The 18,900-nt window shown below is 42.6% G+C and overlaps 2 protein-coding genes across 2 annotated transcripts; one reads left to right on the top strand and one right to left on the bottom strand.

The window, feature by feature from the left end:
* The first annotated feature begins 930 nt into the window (after nt 1-930).
* On the top strand, nt 931-5,637 carry ucmaa (upper zone of growth plate and cartilage matrix associated a). The gene is made up of 5 exons (XM_080491551.1): nt 931-1,057; nt 2,173-2,232; nt 2,322-2,414; nt 4,317-4,415; nt 5,361-5,637. The coding sequence occupies exons 1-5, from the start codon at nt 1,000-1,002 to the stop codon at nt 5,447-5,449; spliced, it is 399 nt and encodes a 132-aa protein (XP_080347677.1). The 5' UTR covers nt 931-999; the 3' UTR covers nt 5,450-5,637.
* On the bottom strand, nt 5,629-13,978 carry mcm10 (minichromosome maintenance 10 replication initiation factor). Its single transcript, XM_080491550.1, has 18 exons — nt 13,767-13,978; nt 13,304-13,384; nt 12,912-13,220; nt 12,658-12,816; nt 12,220-12,354; nt 11,545-11,776; nt 11,282-11,447; nt 10,986-11,153; nt 10,754-10,870; nt 10,449-10,660; nt 9,812-9,906; nt 9,223-9,336; nt 8,646-9,104; nt 7,927-8,057; nt 7,681-7,794; nt 7,455-7,600; nt 7,121-7,163; nt 5,629-7,015 (listed from the first exon to the last, which is right to left on the bottom strand). The coding sequence occupies exons 2-18, from the start codon at nt 13,308-13,310 to the stop codon at nt 6,932-6,934; spliced, it is 2,691 nt and encodes an 896-aa protein (XP_080347676.1). The 5' UTR covers nt 13,311-13,384; nt 13,767-13,978; the 3' UTR covers nt 5,629-6,931.
* Between the last annotated feature and the right edge of the window lie 4,922 nt (nt 13,979-18,900).

Raw genomic sequence — 18,900 nt, forward strand, 5'->3', positions numbered from 1 at the left:
AAATTTAACATTGCAAATCAACAAAAGACAGAGATTTTTATTCTTAATTTACATCGTTTTTTTCTTACGTCCAAATAACAAAAACAGTGAGGATTAATGCAGATTATTTCCCCTCCACCAATAAACACTTCATTACCCACAAGCCCTTGCTCTCATGGCAAAACCTCGCCAGAACCAGCTCTTTGTATTTTGTCTTTTAAACTGTATTAAGTTTGATAATGGCTTACTTTCATCCACTTGGTTTAACTTGCTGCTTACGTCTTCGTCATTCAGTTCTCCATGGCGAGTCACTGTCCTCCATGATAATCTGACTTTTTAATCGAACATTCCTTCTCCTCTCCAGACACAAGTGGTCGAGTTACTCCAAACTGAAGAGTAACGTACATTTCACAATTTTACAAAAAGGCTTTTTTCAGGGAACAATGATTGTTTTAACAATTAAAAAATTTGCTAAAGAAAAAATATATAAATTGCACACAAATGAGGATTAAGTCCATCATTCAAAACATCTGCAGACAGATGTGTCTGTCTCCACGTCGCTCGGCAACTTTTAAAAATAGTCCAGTGAAACCAGGTTTTTGACTTTGAGGGGTTTTTAGAAAGCATTTTGATTTCTAAATCAAATTTTTTGATTAAACTGAATAATTGTTAATTATATAAAAAATAAAAAACTGGAAAGAAATGTGATATTCTAAAACTTTTGATTGATCGTCCCTGGAATGATTTGTTTTGTCTTCTTCCATTCGTGATGTCTTCTTTCTCTCAGTTTAAGATACACAGATCCAACCATTTAAAAGCTGCTGTCCTCTTGTTTCAGACCATCATGCCTCCTTCCTTCCCTCTTCATCTTCATCCTAATTGGATTTCCAGCAGCCTCCCTCCCCTCCCTCTTCCTCCTCCTACTCCCTCCCATCCTCCCTTTCTCTCTCCCTCTCTTTTCACAGTTGAGCTCTGCGAGGTGAGTTGATCAGTCTGATCTTCGTCTTTCTGCCTCTCAAGATGACCTGGACTCGAGTGCTCGTCTTGTTTTTGCTCGCCACCCTCCTCATCCTCAGCTGTGAGTATCATGAGTGGCAAGTGTGGGGGGGGGGATTCTAAATTCTAGATTCTAATCTAGAGGATCAATCATTAATGGTTAAAATAAAATAATTTGATTTGTAATCCTACACAAGCAAACAGGTTTTCTTTCATTCAGACGCTGAAATAACATTTGGAATTTAATAAGTCAGTGATAAACACCAAAGATTTTATAGTTGGAGACTCAATAACACTCAGAAAGTAATTAAAGTACATCGAGGTGTGAAAAGTAACGACAGAACTGCAAAAACCTTGAAGCAGAAGTGATAAATCTGAAAGCTTTGAGCTATATCCAGTATAAAACTAGAGCTGAGAAAAGTCTATTTTCTTAGGATCAGAACGTCACTGCTGCGGGATTAATTCTGCTGTTGTTTTTAAGATGGAATATTGTTGCTGGGGAAACAATAATCTAATTAAATATGCATTTAATCCTGCTCTTTTCTTCCACACAGATAACAATTATGTCTCACATCCTTTGGGTCAGGGGTGTCCAACTTTTTTCACTCCACTAATTTAAACTTTAAACTTTGCTGGATAAATCTAATAAACCTTTAAATCATGACAAGTACAAGTTTGTTTGTTTTATTTTTTTTTTAAGATGGTAAAATGTATTAAATGCGTCTTACAAAACCTGAACAACCAGGAATCTCTTTAAAAAACCAAGTACATTTTGTCATTTCTACAAGGTTTTCAGGTGAAGAAGGTCAATTTAACAGCAATACTTTTCTATTTCAAATGAACTGAAGTCAAAAATGCAACTTGACCTTGTATTTCATTTGGTAAATCCAAATGAAAAATATTACTTAAATACATAATTTAAGTTATGCCATCCTACGAACCTCATTTGACCGTCTTGCAGCTCAATGATACTCTCCTTTCTAAAGGTTCAAAAAGCTATAAAATCAGAGAACCCAGAGAAAACATGCACAGGGAGAACATGCAAACACCAAATATACTTGAATATATATAACATAACAACTTCACCTCTGAACTAATCCTAACTCGTCTTCAGTTTTGTGGGTTCTCTTATCCATCTTCAGTATCTCCTCTATGTCCTGCATCCTGGTCCTTTAAAAAGTGATTCTTCTTCTTCAGTTTCCAGTTTTGTGGGAAGTGCCGCCGTACGAGACGATTCAAAACCACACGATCCCCAAGGTGACGCCAACACACCAACTCCAGAGACTGAGTATAGGAGTACTACTTCCTTTTCATGAGGCCTCAATGATTCTACCTGTGATGTGCAGGCGCCGCGCGGCAGGTGTTCATGCCCGAGTCGGACGCCTCCAACTTCTTCAAACGCCGCAGCCGCCGCTCCACACGATACTACGAACTCCAAGGTACAACGCACGATTATCCAAACGGAATTTGATGGTTTATTTGAAGAAAGCAAATGACGAACATACTCTTCCTATTTGTAAAACCCTTGTCCTGGTCGTCTCTTTGCTGGTTTGAGAATGGCTGTGCCCTCCCACTACCTGTGGCCTATGCCCTCTACATATACAACCTCTGTCTGATAACTACTGGAGAAACGTTTTCAAACTATCCATAAATCTAATACCATCTCTTTATTAACTCCAACATGTTTAAGGGTGGATTGTCGTTGAGAAAACCATCTACTTTAAAGTGTTTTTAAAGACACTCTTGTGGGTTTGGCTGCCAGTTACAAAGGTTCAAGAGTCGAAGGAACTCAGTGTTTTGTTTACGGTGGCAGCTCTTAAATGTGATGCAGGAACACACACACACACACACACACACACACACACACACACACACACACACACACACACACACACACACACACACACACAGGAGGCTGCAGAAGGAGTCACAGGGTACTGTGGAGCAGGCTCTTCCTCTCCAACACACCCAGCACAATAAATCTATTCTTCCACTGCTGGCATCCGTGGAAAAAAACCCAACACACCACAGCGCCTTGAAACAGGTGTTTAAAAATAAAAATGAAGAAATATTGAAAAGGGCCAAGTTATTCTGGCGCTGGAAAACAGAATTGAAAAACAGCTAAAGCCGCTCTCTTCTTCACGATCGCTCAGGACAGGCATAAACCTGAGGTATGTAGTATTTCCAACAGATGCTGGATGATTACATAATAGTACTACTTCATTGCAGTATTACCGACCTTTTCAATTTTCCTATGATTTTCCATTCCATCGTCTTGTGAACTTACCTCTGCATGTCCCGGGAGTGGTTCAGACCAACCAGACGACCTCTGAGCAGAAAGCGAGGGGTTAAAGGGAAACTATGGATGGATTCACAAATGATTGATCATGATTCATGAGATACAACTGCTTTGCTTTAATTTGAAAGGTGTTGTTTTCAGTAAGCGTTTCCTTTTAGGTTCCTTATAATAATTTTGTTCAGTTCTTTTTACAGAAATCAATTCAACTTGGTTAGTCAAGTTCAAGACTTGATGCTTTTACACTGTTAGAAATGCAGAATGAAGAGGTTTTATCAAGATGTGGACTAAAGTACTGATGTAATCCTGAAACACATCAGGGAAGGGAACAGCAATCAGACGAATTTTGCTAGTTTACAACGGACTTAACCTTTTACGAGTTGTCGAGTTAAAAGGAGTTATGTTTTTAATTCAATAGATCCCAAACAAGAACAAGTTGATATTTTCAGTGAAAAAGAAGGTGCTATTTCAACAAAATGCAGTTTTTGGAGCAAAATTCAATGAAAAGTAAAAAAAAATTTATTAAATAAAAATCATCTACTTGCGGCTTAAATTCTTCTTCTTAGATTTTTATTTCATCCCAAAATACCCTTTACTTGACTTTATTTGGCGACTTCTGAAGCTTTAGAATTCCGTTTTCCACATTAAGTTTGGACCCGGAAAAAAAAAAGCCTGATGTGTTCCAGGCTGCTTTTTTTTTTTTAAAACAAATTCACTGTCACAGGCTGTTGATCCTAATGCTAATTAGTTTTCTTCAGTGCATTGTTGATTTCTAAATTCTCCATGTTGCAAATTTGAATTGGTGAATATAAGGTCAATAAATAGAAAACAGCGGTTTCATTTGTATAGTTTGCACTGCGATGGACCAGAATGGACCCTCTGACACTTCGGTCCCTCAATGCGCACACCGTGAGGTGAAAACAATCCTCTGCAGGAAGAATAAAAGTGTGGAAGCAGATTTAAAGTGCGAAGAAGCTGCAACTTCTTCCATCGTTTGCTGTTTGCGATTCTTTCCCGTCGTCCCTGTTGTGTTTCTCTCAAACAGTGGAGCAGCGGCTGAAGATCACCCAGAGCGAGCAGAGGAGGGAGCACAATGAGGAGCAGAGGAACAAGTACGAGAACTACGTGGAGGAGTACCGCGACGGTAGGACCTGCTTTCACCCCGGGAAAATGAAGAGCTGTGTCAGCAGTCTATAGGTCGGCCTGTGAGGACGGATATTAACTGATCACATTGGAAAACCGTTTAAGAAGCATTTTTGTCGTGAAGGCCTGAGACGCCACAGCAGATCCACGCGTCTATTTGTGGTTCGACGCCAAGCTGAAGATCCTCAGATGAAGGAAAAAGCTTTGAGTGGTTTAAGTCAATGTGTTTTTACAAAATAAAATTCAATTAGAAAAGCTTTTCTTCAGGATTTGGATAAAAACAGATGATAGTTTTGTTTCAAAATGTAAAATTGGATTCAATAAAACTTGCTCAAATTGTTCTTACCAAAATACTCAATATGTTAATCGAACTTCTTATAAATTAAGTTATAGTAATAATGAAATGTTTCAAAGTATATTCAGATTTGTAAATAGTTTAATGAGTTTCTTTAATTCTTAAAGGCGAGGAGGTTCATATAAATATAAATGACTTTCACTTATCAGACACTTGTTAAACTGTAAATAGTGTGTGTGTGTGTGTGTGTGTGTGTGTAGGGAGGCCAGTTCAACTCAATTATCTGCAGTAGTTTCAACTGATCATGTTAGAATTAGAAATGGATCTTCATTATAATTTGTTATAAGACAGTACAGGTACACTGGATTTCCTTGGCTGTATGATTGAAAAATGATATAAAGCCACACAAATATGCAGAAGGAAATAAAATAGAAGAACACTAATGTTTTTTTCATCGTCTGGAGTCCAGGGCCTGGATTAGACCTCCAGTCCATCACAACCACTCATACCAACACCTGCCATCAACTTTGTCACCAATTAGGCTCAAACGATAGTTTTTTGGAGGAAACAACTCTTCTACAGTTCCTTGCACGTTTAATGCAGCTTGACATGCTTCATATATTTTCTTTATTTTTTTTTTCCAATTTGCAGAGATAAATGAGAGGACGAGGGAGACGAACGAGCAGGTTCGAGAGTATCACTACGACGGCCTCCAGCCCCGATACTACTGGTTCCACTGAGCACTTTTTGAACTCATCTCTGCATTTCTCACACTTTAACCTCCAATTACTTTTTTAGGCTCCAACTGTGCAATAACATTTCAAACTGCATATTCAGTTTGCATGCAGGCTTTTATATGTACATAAAACCTATACGGCTATATGTCGACCTGTGTAAACTTCAATAAAATTACCTTTTATACTCACAACTGTTGCGGGACGGTTGTTTTTGTTGCTCAGAAACTAGTTTCAAATGACAAATAAAGATGAATTTCCGATGAATGTCTTTCCACACACGCCGCTCTGGTATTTGGGGTATTTATGAGAAAAGACGAGGCGAGCTGCAGAAGCCATCAGCCTGAAATGAATTCCACATTCCTGAGTGGAAGTATTGGACACAAACTGGGCAACGAGGAGACGGAGGGGGGAAAAAACTAAATCACCTTCCAGAATTTGTGCTCTGGAGCCTGTTGTGCAACATTTTGAATACTGGCTTTCAAAAGTTCGTGCACATATAGCACTAAACTGAAATAGCAGTTATCAAATTCATCAAGTCAGATTTCATTCAGCCCCATTAATGTAAATAAATCCAGTTCATTTTGAATAAAAGCCAGTCATAGGACTGATTTAACCCTCTGCTGCAGTTTTTCATTGGGTTAGTTCAGTTGTGTGAATAGAAGTACTTTTAAATAGTATTTTTGTCATTATCATCACGTTATTGAATATATGTGTAGAGTTTAAAGTCCAAACATGTGCTTTTACATTTAGTAAAAGATCATTTCAAATGATTTCGACACATTTCAGTGAGTAGAATCTGAGTGACGATGATGAGGTGAATAATAATGACAGAAATTGGCTCCAGAACAAAAGTATAAGGAATAAAATACGGTTCTTTTGTTTGTTATTTATCTTTGTGTAGAAATGTAGGTAGTAATATGATCTCTCTGCAATCTGAGAAGGACTTTGCAGCAATGTTTTCTGAAGTTTCACTCTCCAGTTCAGCATTGAACTCCAGTACTGTGACACGTTTAGGGTCACTAATTTACTGGACTGTGACGAGAAACCTGGCAACAGTCGACACAAAACATATCTAAAACTAAAGGTCTAGTCATTGACTACAGAAAACAAAACAGTCACTTTAATTAATAGAGTAAATGCAATAAATCCAAATACGTTTGGCTCTTTATTCTATCTATTCACCTCTTAATGTCGTTTATATTACATATATATAATTAGTTTTGACTGCATTAGTGTGAACATTCTTCATACAGCATGTGGTGTCTTTAAATGTGCTTTATTAATAAAGTTAGTTCGTCCCAAACGTGCATCGAGTCGTGTTGCTTTTCATCAAACGGCACCTCATGGAAAATGTTGTAAATTACTGCTTTAATCAGCCGATTTCCAGCTCCTCCATTAAAATCATAATTAGGCTGCGTGTAAGAATCCCACCAAAAAACCCTTTAAATTACAAACGATAAAAATGGAAACGCCGGTTCCCAGAATTCACTTCATGCTGCTGAGGAACTTGGCGTGCTCCTCCCCTCGGGGCTGGAGAAGCTCGCCGCCGATTTTAGGTCCGAGTTTCTCCTGCGGTTAAAAGAAAAAACAGAAAGCGTGAGGCCGATGCTCCTTCAAAACAATTTCCTATATAAAATGTCCTTATTGAATAATCTTTACAAAGAGATATTTTACCTTCAGCATCCCGTCACGCTCCCATTTAAACAAACCGCAGTTACTGAAATGGTGAAAAAAAGAAAGAAGTAAAAGTTAAAGCAGCTGAATTAACTTTTTTTATTTTACAGAACTTCTAACCACTGCGCCTTTTTTTTTTAATAAGTATTTTGAATTAATAATTTTAAGCAATTTAATCATGAAAAAAAGTAAGAAATCTTATACAATTGTTTTCCGGAGAAATAACGCATACTGGCGCTCATCCAACAAATACACGCGTCAATAAATGTGGCACAACTTAAATAAACGGGATTTCCAACGGTGTCGTTGACACGAGGGTGAGATTGACTCCGACCTGCAGTGTTTGTGTGGCAGCCTGTCCAGAGCGATGGCTCTCTGTCCACAGGGGCACCTGAAGAAACGCTTGACGGCGTCGTGCCACCGCAGGTCGTGATTCTCTCCCACGCAGCGATCGGCCGGCTTGAAGTAGGTGTAGCCACACTGGAAGCGGATGAAACCATTGGTGTCTACTCATAAAGGGCTTCACGTTGTCGCGGCGAGTCGAGCCTGCCGCTCCGTACCTTTTTACAGCTGACGGCCCGACACTTCATCTCCTTGACGCCCCGCATCTTCTCCTCCATCTGCTCCTTTTTCACCAGAGCGTCAAAGTAGCGCTCCTGCAGCTGGTACTCCGCCTGCCGGAGGAGGAACACGCAGAAATCCAACTAATCAGCCACTGTGGTTGTGAAGGGAAACGAGGACGTGACAGTACGTCTGTGCCGACGGCTTTAAATCAAAGTGTTTCGTTCTTTCTCCACGTTTCCTACCGCTTGAAGCAATACGTCGTGCCGAGATTTGGCGTTCAGGATCTTCTGAAACTCCTCCGACTGGATGTAGCGGAGTTGGTCTCGCTTCTTTTTCAGGGCCGGTTCCTCTTCGTCATTACTGGACGATTCGCCTGCACAGGAGAGACAAAGCAACAGGCCCTTTGTACCACGTTAGATGTAAATATGTCGGTTAGAAATCAAGCCGACTCGCTTCCACTTGTTCATGTTACCATTTCATTTGACTCTTGAACTGTTTAATGTCTGTTTGATCCTGGGTGCTTCATGCCGTTAACATGTGCAGTAAAATATTATTCTATTATCACTGCTACATTTTCTGAGCCATAAAATTTAAATGTCTTTTACACTAACTCCTCAATAGAAGACACGTAATGTGTTGGTTTTATGTTCAGTGTATTTTTGCTCAGTTTACTACTCAGGAAACAAAAAATTTCTTTTAAACTATAAAAACAAAAAAAACCAACCAAACGCTGCAAAAGTGATGACAACAAGTCTAAAACTGAATCAATCAGACGTTGAATTTTGTTCTGGAATGTTTCATCTGCTTCATTCTGAGATCCTGTGATCCACATGTTTGATTAGTTTTAGCTGCGTGTTCTTCCTGAAACAACCGAGCAGCTGAACGCTCTTATTTCTTTTAAAAACGACTTTACAGGAAAGGAAATTCAGAATCAGGAGTAACGTTGGATCAGCGGATGTACCGTTAGGTGAGGTCCGATTCTTCTCCACTCGAGCACTGATCTCATCACCGTCGCTCCTCTTCCTCTTCACTGCGTTGGGGTCCTCCTTCTCCAGCGCCGCAACGCCTTTGGCCCGCAGCTTCTTCAGGGCGGCCATCTTGGAAGCCGTCAGGCTGGGCGAGCCGAGAGCGGGAGCTGCCGGCGGGCCGTCGTCAAAGAACAGGATGTCTTCCCCACGAGAGAACCCCCGGCCCAGGGTCGGGGGGTGGGGCACCGCGGGGCTTCGTCCGGGGACCTCAGAAGCGGCTTTGGGGGACAGGAGGCCGCCTCTGCCACCAGAGTTCTGCAGCACTCGCTCCCGGTTCTCCTCGACCCGGCGCCGGCGGCTCTCCAGGAGCTCCCGCTGCCTCTGTTTCTGCTGCTTCAGCAGCTCCGAGGCCGAGATGGACTGAATGGGAGCTGCCGATGCGTCGGTGGAGGCTGAGGAAGAGCGGGAGGTCAACCCACACAAGTCTGTGATCATTTAACCCGATGATGCAAAGGGATAAACACCAATGTCTCACTTCCTTAAAGAAGTCAAAACGTCCTAGTCTTGTACCTGATTGGCCGCCGTGCGCGAGGTGCTTCTTCAGCTGCAGAGCGCCTGGCGTTGGCGCCGACATCAGACTCTTAAACTCACTGGAACATCCAGAAACTTCACCAGACTGCATCGCTGAAATGTATAAAAGAATCACAAGTTAAACCAATGTATTACTTTGGAAGACTTTTTCACCTTTTCTAACCTGAGGCTGAGATTTCTCTCAAAATCAAACCACACAGGTTACATGATTGATTTAAGAGGCTTTAAAGCAGCAAAATTACAACAACTAAAAGCTAAAAGTGAGCTGTGTATTAGTCTCATGTGGATATTTATTTCAATTAAAACAATAAAATAGAAACAAGGTTCAGGGAAGAGGTTGTTTCTACAGTTACATCTGAGAACGTATTGAGCATCTATGAATGACACATTTCTAAACCGGCTTCTAAAGTAATGTCGTCATGTAACTGAAGTTTTAAGCTTTTGTGTGTCTTTGTGTTTTCGTGTGTGTGTGTGTGTGTGTGTGTGTGTGTGTGTGTGTGTGTGTGTGTGTGTGTGTGTGTGTGTGTGTGTGTGTGTGTGTGTGTGTGTGTGTGTGCAGTAGTTTTACCGAGTCTCTTGGCCTGACTGACGAGTTGTGCTGAACCTTTCACAAACAGCTGGTCCAGACTTCTCTGAACGGGTTTGTTGGGTTTGGATGCAGCTCTAGAGCACAGACACAGAATAAAAAGAAACACACACAAGTTTTAGCTTCCCAATCACACGCCGGCTTGGAAAGAAGCGAGCATTAAGACAACAGATCAGACTTCAGGCTGGACTCCACGACTCCGAGACTCAAAACCCACGACTAAACAAATAAACGTTGTCATTCAAAAGCACAAACATGGACGTCTGAGAAAAGACAAAAAAACACTAAAGAATAACACCTAAATAATCTTCAACATTTAATAATGACTTAATGACGTTTCACAATGTTTTTTTCTCTCAATATCATGGGAACTGTAATTTATCTTGTGTGCATTAGATGGCAGTAGTGAGTCACTGTCATTGCGGTTTGTCTTCAATCCAGATGTTTGTTTTCAGTCAGTACAAAGTGTTTACGACTCCACCTGCCATCTTTCTGCTATATAAGAACAGTGTGACTGTTTGTTTAGAGGATTGATTTAACAGTGATATACAGAGTCACTCAGATTTTGCCTCAATGTCTTGTAATCCACAACATCTGATGGTTCATCGAACCGACTCACATTGAAGCGGCGCAGGCGGCCGAGGACATGCCGCCGTAGTAGAAGCCGTCCTGACAGAGCCGCTCTCTCAGGCCGCCGCCCCCTCGCCCCTTCCCCTTAGCCAACATCTTGTTGGGGGCTTTTCCGGAGAACGAGGACTGCAGTTCGGCCCGCTTGGAGCTCATCTTCTTGTACTGAGCTTTGACGTGGTACTGGCAGTACGGGCAGTCGTACTGAGGAGGAGGAGGAGGAGGAGGAGGAGTTTTTGTTGTAACTGAACACAAACGGTTTTATACTCAAGTGCAGTGAGAGGAAACTGTCCCCACCATGTTAACAATCTGTGAGCACGGCTCTCCGTTCTTCTTCGCGGCCTTGCAGGTGCCGTAGTCCTGAGCTTCGCCCATCAGCAGCACCTTCTGTGCGTGATCCACCGTCAGACTGACCTGCACGAGGTCAAAACAAGTTTCAATATTAATGAACATGTGAGCCGCATTAAGAAAGAGTCATGAGACAAAATAAAAAACCCATATGAGAGCAGCAGATCCGACCCTGACTCACCCCATCATATCCGTCCTTCTGCTTCATGGGGTTCGGGTTGAGGAGCCCGAGCACCATTCCCGGCTCCGTCTTCCAGTGCTCTTTGTGCACGTCACCAAACAGCAACAGGGACACGTACACGTCCAGATTGTGGAGGTCGTTGAGTTTCCAGATGCTGAACGTTTTGCCCTGCAACAAAGGAATTACCACCGTTACTCCCGTCTCTATTCCTCAAACCTAATCGAGAAGATTTTCTGTCAGAAAGCAGAGAAAAAACTTTTCAACCCAACAAGCGCAGCCTGGTGGCCCGGACTTACACTGCTGCTGCTCTGCGGCGTGGCCTTATTGACCAGCACGGCGAACGTCACCCAGTCGCTGTCCTCCAGCTTCTCCCGAGCCAGACGCTCCGGCACCTGCGACAGCGGGATCAGGCGGCGATCCGCCATCTTGCGGTCCATCTCGCACGAGGAAACCCGTGGCTTCCTAAAAAAATAAAATAAAATCGTTGAAAAAAACAAAACAAAAGACAGGCTGGATTCTTGACGTGAACTGATGGTTAGAGTCTGAAGTGAAGTTTGACCTGATCCGCAGTCTGGAGTATCTCTCCACGGCCACGTCTTTATGGAGGGGCGGCTGAGAGGTGGGCGGGGGCCGCGATGCTGATGGAGCTGCTGATGGAGCTGCTGATGGAGCTGCTGATGGAGCTGCAGACGGGGCTCCAGGGGAACGCAGAGGATTGGAAACTGCATGTGTGTTCTCCGGAGGCAGAAAGGTGCTGCCCATTTTTATCTCCACCAACGGCCCCCTGTCTCCTGAGAGGAAGAGAGTAAAGAACAACGCAATTAAAACATTTTAAAACTGATTTGTTTCGTCGTTTCTATAATCGATACAAAACGGAACCTCCACATTTACTCTCTTTAGTCTATTTTGAGTTGCTGAAGAAGCTCTGGAAATCCTCAAAGCTGCACAAGCTGGAATGTTGGTAAATGATCACGTTAAAGTCATGGAAGAAGACATTTCAGCCTCGACGTGGTGACAGGTAAAGGTGTGACAAAAGGCTTTACTGAAAACACAGCAGAGTCATGAGGATCGATAGGACCTCATCGTTTTCTGAAAATAGTTTTCTAAATGCGTGTGTGTGTGTTTACAGGTTTCTCCAATACAAGGTGAAACACTTTGGGGTTATTTTGACTACAATTTCTCAATTTTCTGTCAAATTCCCTCCACATTCACATCAGCTGTGTCACAGTCTCACCTGTAGAAGTGCCGGCTTTGGCCTGGTGAGCCACTCTGGGTTTGCGTTTGAAAGAATCGGCGTTGTTGAGTTGAGAAGAAAAGTCTGAAGACTCCTTGAGGCTTCCTCGTCTGACCGGGGTGGAGGACGATGTTGCTACGATAATAAAAAAACGAGAAGCACTTCGTATTGTATGTTTCTGTACAACAGATTCACCTGAAAGTCCTCTCACTCAAATTACAACTCAAAAACAACTCAGACACTGTCTCAAAAAAAAAAAAAAAAGGAAAGTGTAATATGCTGAACTCTCATAAACCCAAATTTTAAATAACGTATAGATTCCTGTCGATTACGCCGGAGATGCTCAACCTCTTCAGTGGTGATCACACACTTGTGCAAATCCACGCAGAAGTGTGCAGGAGAAACGGTGAGGCTGAACATTAACAACTGATTATCTACCCGTCTGTGTCTTGGCCTTCTGTGCCACCGCGGCCGGTTTGGGCGCCGCGGCGCGGCCTGCAGTCCTGCCTGGAGAAGTCGACGGCGTGGAAACCTTCTGACTGGCCTCCAGCTGCTGCTGTAATCTCTGCATCTGCTCCTGCATCCGTCTCAGTTCGTCTGCACGCCGAGCCAAGGGGACACATGGGTGAACACAGACCAAACAACTGATTGAACAGTGGTTAGTGTTAAATTAAAAGAGACCCCACACCGACCTTGCAACTCCTCCTTCGACCTGTTCCCGCTGGTTTCTCCTCCACTTTCATTCTTTCCAGAGTCGTCCTCATTTTCAACGTCGTCCACGTCTCCAAAGAGGGCTGCCACCTCATCTTCTTGGACCTCATCTTCTTGGACCACATCTTGCTTCCCCTCGTCGTCCAAGCCCTCTTTATACTCTTCCTCCTCATCGCAGTCTTCATCAAACAGGCCGTCCAAGTCGTCCGCCTGCTCCCGGCTGCCTTGCTCATCTTCAACGTCCTCGCTCTCGGCCAGCAGCGCCGTTAGGACGTCCAGATCATCGTCACCTAGGATTATAAAACAGATCCTTTCACCTGCTTCCTGGCCAACAGACAGATTAGTCTTCTTGTAGGTTTTCAGTGATACTTACTGTCCATTTGTAGAAACTTTGTTAGGAGGGCTGATCTTGGATGAGGCGGCTGCCAACAGGAAGACAGACAGGTGAGTTTGTCTGTGAACAAGTTAATACAATTAAAATAAGTAGCTTGGGCAGCATCATCTGTTAGTCAAACCAATCTGTAAAATATTATAATTATTATAATATATATTCGCTGTAGATTTACTGACTTTCACTTGATTTGTTGTACTTATAGTGCTTATTTTTACTGATTATTAACGAAGCAGTTCTGTGTGAGTGAGTTTAGATGCGATCCACTCAGCTGAGTAAATAAACAGATAAACATAATTACATCAGATTACATTATGAGGATAGTAAATGTTGTGAAAGCAAAGAAGAAACCAAGCAAAAGCTAAAAACAGTCCAAACAGTGCAACACTAATTAGGTCTGGGAGGATAAAGGCTGTCGATTTCATAAAACATGAGACTTGTTTACCGGGAGTCCTTGTGTCCTTCTCGTATCTCTTTAAAGTTTTACAAGCAAGTCAAACTTTCTAATTTAGCCCCTACCATTATCTAGTTAACTCCATTCGTCTCTCATTTCAGATCGTGCAGTTATATGTCATTTAAAGCACTAAATAACAGGATTTATTTACTTCTCGACGAGACAAACTCAACGCGGGAGAAAATCCAAAACTGGCGCTGAACGTAGGACCCAGCGATTTTGTCAAAAGGTGTCCAACAAATTGCCCAACGAAAATAACAAAATTGAATGAATCAATTTTAAAAGAAAAACAAACTAATAAAGTGTACATGGGTCCTAATAGAAAATATGATTAAAGTTGACCCTTTTCAATATATATTAATAAATCATAATTTTGACCATACAAAAAAAGCTCAACATGGAAATCAGGAACCTTAATGGTCTGCTACAAACTGAGGCGCAATAAATACTGAGATTATTTTTGTCCAGAAATTTGACTTAAAGGAAAAATATTTCTTCTACTACACTTGAAGACTCTTCGCTTGGCAAAACTCTACTATTGACTGAATAAGGGCAGATGTACTGCAATCTTTAATCACTGACATAAAGAAAGAAAGCCAAGAAATGAAAGCCCAAATAAACCTATCAAACAAAATTCAGGGCTAAAGTTGCACAAAACACTCAAGATTATACCTCTGTATGACACTCGGTGGGGCTGTGCCCTACTACAATATTGGACCTTTAACATTACATTTACTTAAAATAAAATTGTGCCAAGCTCAGATTTACTCAGCCGGGCTCTTATTCAAGTCCATAAAACGTATTCAAACATGGACTTTGCAATTAACATTATTGCATCTTCATGTACTGAAGAAATAGTGCAGTCTGGGTTAATTAAACACAAATAAAGTCACATCAGGAGTTGGCATGAGGCGAAGAACTCTCACGAGACTACTGACGCAACTTGACTCGGCTTTTCCGCTCAATTTCTGACTCAATAAACTTTTAGAATTAACCGACATTTAAACACAGATCATCACAATATCACTGTCCATCAATCACATGAGTAATACGAAGCTTCAGACTATAATCATTTGAAATTTTAACCAAGTACTGACCTTTAGAATAAAGGTAAATATATATATATATATATTTTAATTGTACAAAGAATTGATGCTCAGACATTTTGGTGTCTTCATCACAAAAAGCACAACTGATGTTATCAAAATTAAATCTGCGTCTCAAAGATTCATCAGAAAGATTTATATCATTGAGTGTTTTAAAGTGAACTTCTGTCGCTTTTTTCCTTCGCTTTTGGGGGTTTTCACATTCCATAATTGAAACACAATATGGGTAAAGTTAAGTCTTAGAACAAGAACCAGGAAGTTTGATTGAATTGATTGATTGAATTTAATTCTTAAGTTCTTCCACAACAGTTGATGGGTTCCACTTACCACTTTCTCACATGAACTCACCAACAAAGGACTACATCACATAAACTAAAAAAAAGTTGTCTTAATAAACAGGGTATATTTATTCAGTCTTTTACTCTACAAAATTAATAATACCCAATGTGGTTGCACATATTTGGGTGAAATGACTTCCTGCTCAAACCCACCTATTAGTTTTTATAAAGCCTGTGCAGAGCTTGCAGAGTTGGAAAACAAACATAAAAACAGACTTTTTACTAGTTAACTTTTATTGTAAAGATTTTATATATTCAGCAGATCTTAAGTTTTTGGGGGTTTTTTTTGCATTTATAGAAGTAAACCTTCCATGAGTTGCACTGTGAACAGGTCAGGAGGTAAACGTTAATCTCATTCTGAGGTTAAAGTCATATTCTCTGCTGAGATTCAGCGTCCTGCCGAGGTCCAAACCCCTAAAGTCTTTCCTGTTTCCTCCACTTCGGCTTGTGAGGAACTTCCAGAACCGGCGTGGAGCGAGGAGGGGGTGGAGGAGAAACCCATCTGTCAAAGGAAAAACAACTGAGTCACTGAGATGAAGGAAAAAGTCCAGAGAGGTGAGTTTGATGTTCTCACAGCAGGTTGAAGTTGCAGTTCTCAGGCTCTTCTGCTGCGTTTCATCAGGACCTCCAGGATCGAGCCGCTGGGCTTCCTGGAGAAGCACAAACACACAAAACACACGGCAGAGTGAGTAGAATACAACCAAACGACCTACCTGCTCAGAGTTCAGTTGAAATACAGAATAATAATAAGCAGGTTTCCCCTCCTGAGAGCCAACGGCTGCATTGACTTGTCAAGTTGCTTTTCACTCATACATACAAATATTCACTCTCAGACGTTAGAATGAGCAGACAACCTCCAGCCTCCAGGGGGCGACACCACCAGGCCTGACCACCGTTCTTCACGTAGAATCACGAGATGCAACAAAATCCCAAACGACCAACCGATCAAAGGGACCAAAAGGTGCAGAACTTACCGGTGGTGTTCCCAGTTCTGAGAAATGCAAAAGATTGTTTGGTCGAAATGTTTGAGGTTTCAGTTTTCAAGAATCATCCGTCGATGACGGACACTGAAACCCCCGTGGCGGTCTCCAGCAGAAGGAGGAGGGCCGGGTTCCTGGACTAGACGTTCTTTCATCATGGTCAAATACCACCCTAGCTCTATTAGTACTTACCCGATGCTCTGGGTTCTCTTGACTCCTCTTGGTGTCGGCGCCGAGGCCTGCTGGGTCCGGAGCGCCGAGTCGTTCATCTCTCTGCAGGAGCTGCTCAGGAGGCTCCAGAGGTTCAGGAGGTTCAGGAGGTTCAGGAGGCCCTGGAGGCGGAGCAGCAACCCGGGGGCCCGGCTCAGGGGGCTGCTGAGGAACAGGAGGGTGGCTGGGAGAGGGAGGGAGGTCCCGGCCCTCCAGGAAGCCTCCAGGAGATTCGTCCTCCTGGTCTGAGTCCTCAGTCATACTTTCATAACCGGAGTCCTCTCCTCCCCTCAGCCACCTCCTCCACCACGCCTCTTCATCAGCCAGCACCACCCAGATCCAGTCTTCATCCATCAGGTTATCAAGACGAGCCAGCATGAGGTCAAGGTTGCCCCCCTCATCATCACGGAGGACGTCATCCTCCTCCTCCTCCTCCTCCACCAAGCCATGAAGAGGTGGCAGCAAGAGGCCATAGTCCACCTCTTCATCATTGAGGATGTTGATGAGGACGTCATCCTCCTCCTCTTCAACCAAGTCTTGAAGAGGTGGCAGCAAGAGGCCATTGTCCACCTCTTCATCATCGAGGATGATGATGAGGACGTCATCCTCCTCCTCCTCAACCAAGTCATGAAGAGGTGGCAGCATGAGGCCATAGTCCACCTCTTCATCATTGAGGATGATGATGAGGACGTCATCCTCCTCCTCCTCAACCAAGTCATGAAGAGGTGGCAGCATGAGGCCATAGTCCACCTCTTCATCATTGAGGATGATGATGAGGACGTCATCCTCCTCCTCTTCAACAAAGTCTTGAAGAGGTGGCAGCAAGAGGCCATAGTCCACCTCTTCATCATTGAGGGTGATGATGAGGGCGTCATCCTCCTCCTCAACCAAGTCTTGAAGAGGTGGCAGCATGAGGCCATAGTCCACCTCTTCATCATCGAGGATGATGATGAGGACGTCTTCCCCGGGGGGCTCGATAACAAACAACTGATAGAATCCATCTGCCAGAGAGGAAAGAGGTGGTGGTGAGAAGCTGATGCTCCTCTGTAGACCCGCCTCAGATTCTGCTCCGAACAAATGAAACAATTATTGATCCAACCGATCGGTGACGTGTTCTGGTTTCTGGAGTCAAACATACTGAGAACAATGAGCAGAAAAATGCATCCCTGGACCGACGTCACAGTTTCAAGTTTCAATCTGAATCAGTTTAGAAATTGAAAAAGAAGTTTTAACCTTTCTGAACTTTTGGCAATAAATTCATTTAAACTTTACCGATGTTATGTTTGTCGAGTCCCTGTACACTAACTGGACTCAACACTTTCTACTCCTCTCTGTGTCAGCGTACGTCTCTCATCATCAAGCAACAAGCAGGAATATCAGGAGGAGACGGGGCAAATATTTGAGTTATAATGTCGTAATAACAACATTAATATCAGGAAATACTCTACGTCAAGAACAAACACCTGAAAATGTAGTTAAATAGTCAGTTTCATTACTTCCCATCTGTTCGGTTCTCATTTAAGCTGAAAACATCCAAAGTTCAAAATATTGTTGTGTATGAAACTATTTAAAAAGTTAGAATTGACTGGATAATGTAAAGATTACAGACAGCTTCATTGTTCTGACGGTGGAGCCTCCAAGTTGGTTCCCTCTGTGCCCCCCTACTGAAAGTCTTTACAGCCGCTCCTGGAGCTTTCCGCATTCATCCACCTGTGTCATTTCACTTCATCGTTGTGTCTCTGAATGTCCAAACTAAATGAGAATAAATGAAACTTCAGAGGCAGAAAGTGTCCGAGCCGCTGCGCTCTCGGTCTCCATCAGCCTGATTGAAGCGTCGCGCGCAGCAGACATCCAGGACGGAGGACGCAGGACGGAGGACGCAGGACACAGGACACAGGACGCACAGCGGCGGACTAACGAGACATTTTCGGAGAATATTTACACATACTTCAGTATGTTATAGTTAATTTGAAGGATTCACGCCTTGAAGCAAGAGATGTGAGGCTGTTGACCACCTGCTGCAGAGAAACTTGCGCGTTTTAACGCATCCCACCAAATAAATCGTTTTTTATTTATTTTTTTAGATGAACCCCAATAAACTTATTTTATCAAAATATTAACAACTTGTGGAACATTTTAACTCACTCAAACCCCATTACAATAACGTTTTCAAATAGATACGGGACTGTAAACTGTATTTAACACTTATTTTACACAATAACAGCTTCCACATGTCTGATTCGACCAAATCCGACACTTTGACATGATGTTAAGCATCCAAGCATAAAGTCAACTCATCAGCAAGATGTTGAGTAAAAGTTACAGAGAAAAGAAAAAGTTTGGATCCATACCAGCAGCGTCTCCTCCCCGGCGCGGCTCCTCCGGAGCTCCCTGGAAGTGGAAGTCCATGTCCAGTGTCTCAGCCTCCACAGAGAGGAGACGTCCAGCAGCTCGACTGCATCGATCGCCAGAGTTTCCCCCCGCAGAGGGT

This window comes from Lipophrys pholis, assembly GCF_963383615.2.
Source record: "Lipophrys pholis genome assembly, chromosome: 22".
NCBI lineage: Eukaryota > Metazoa > Chordata > Actinopteri > Blenniiformes > Blenniidae > Lipophrys > Lipophrys pholis.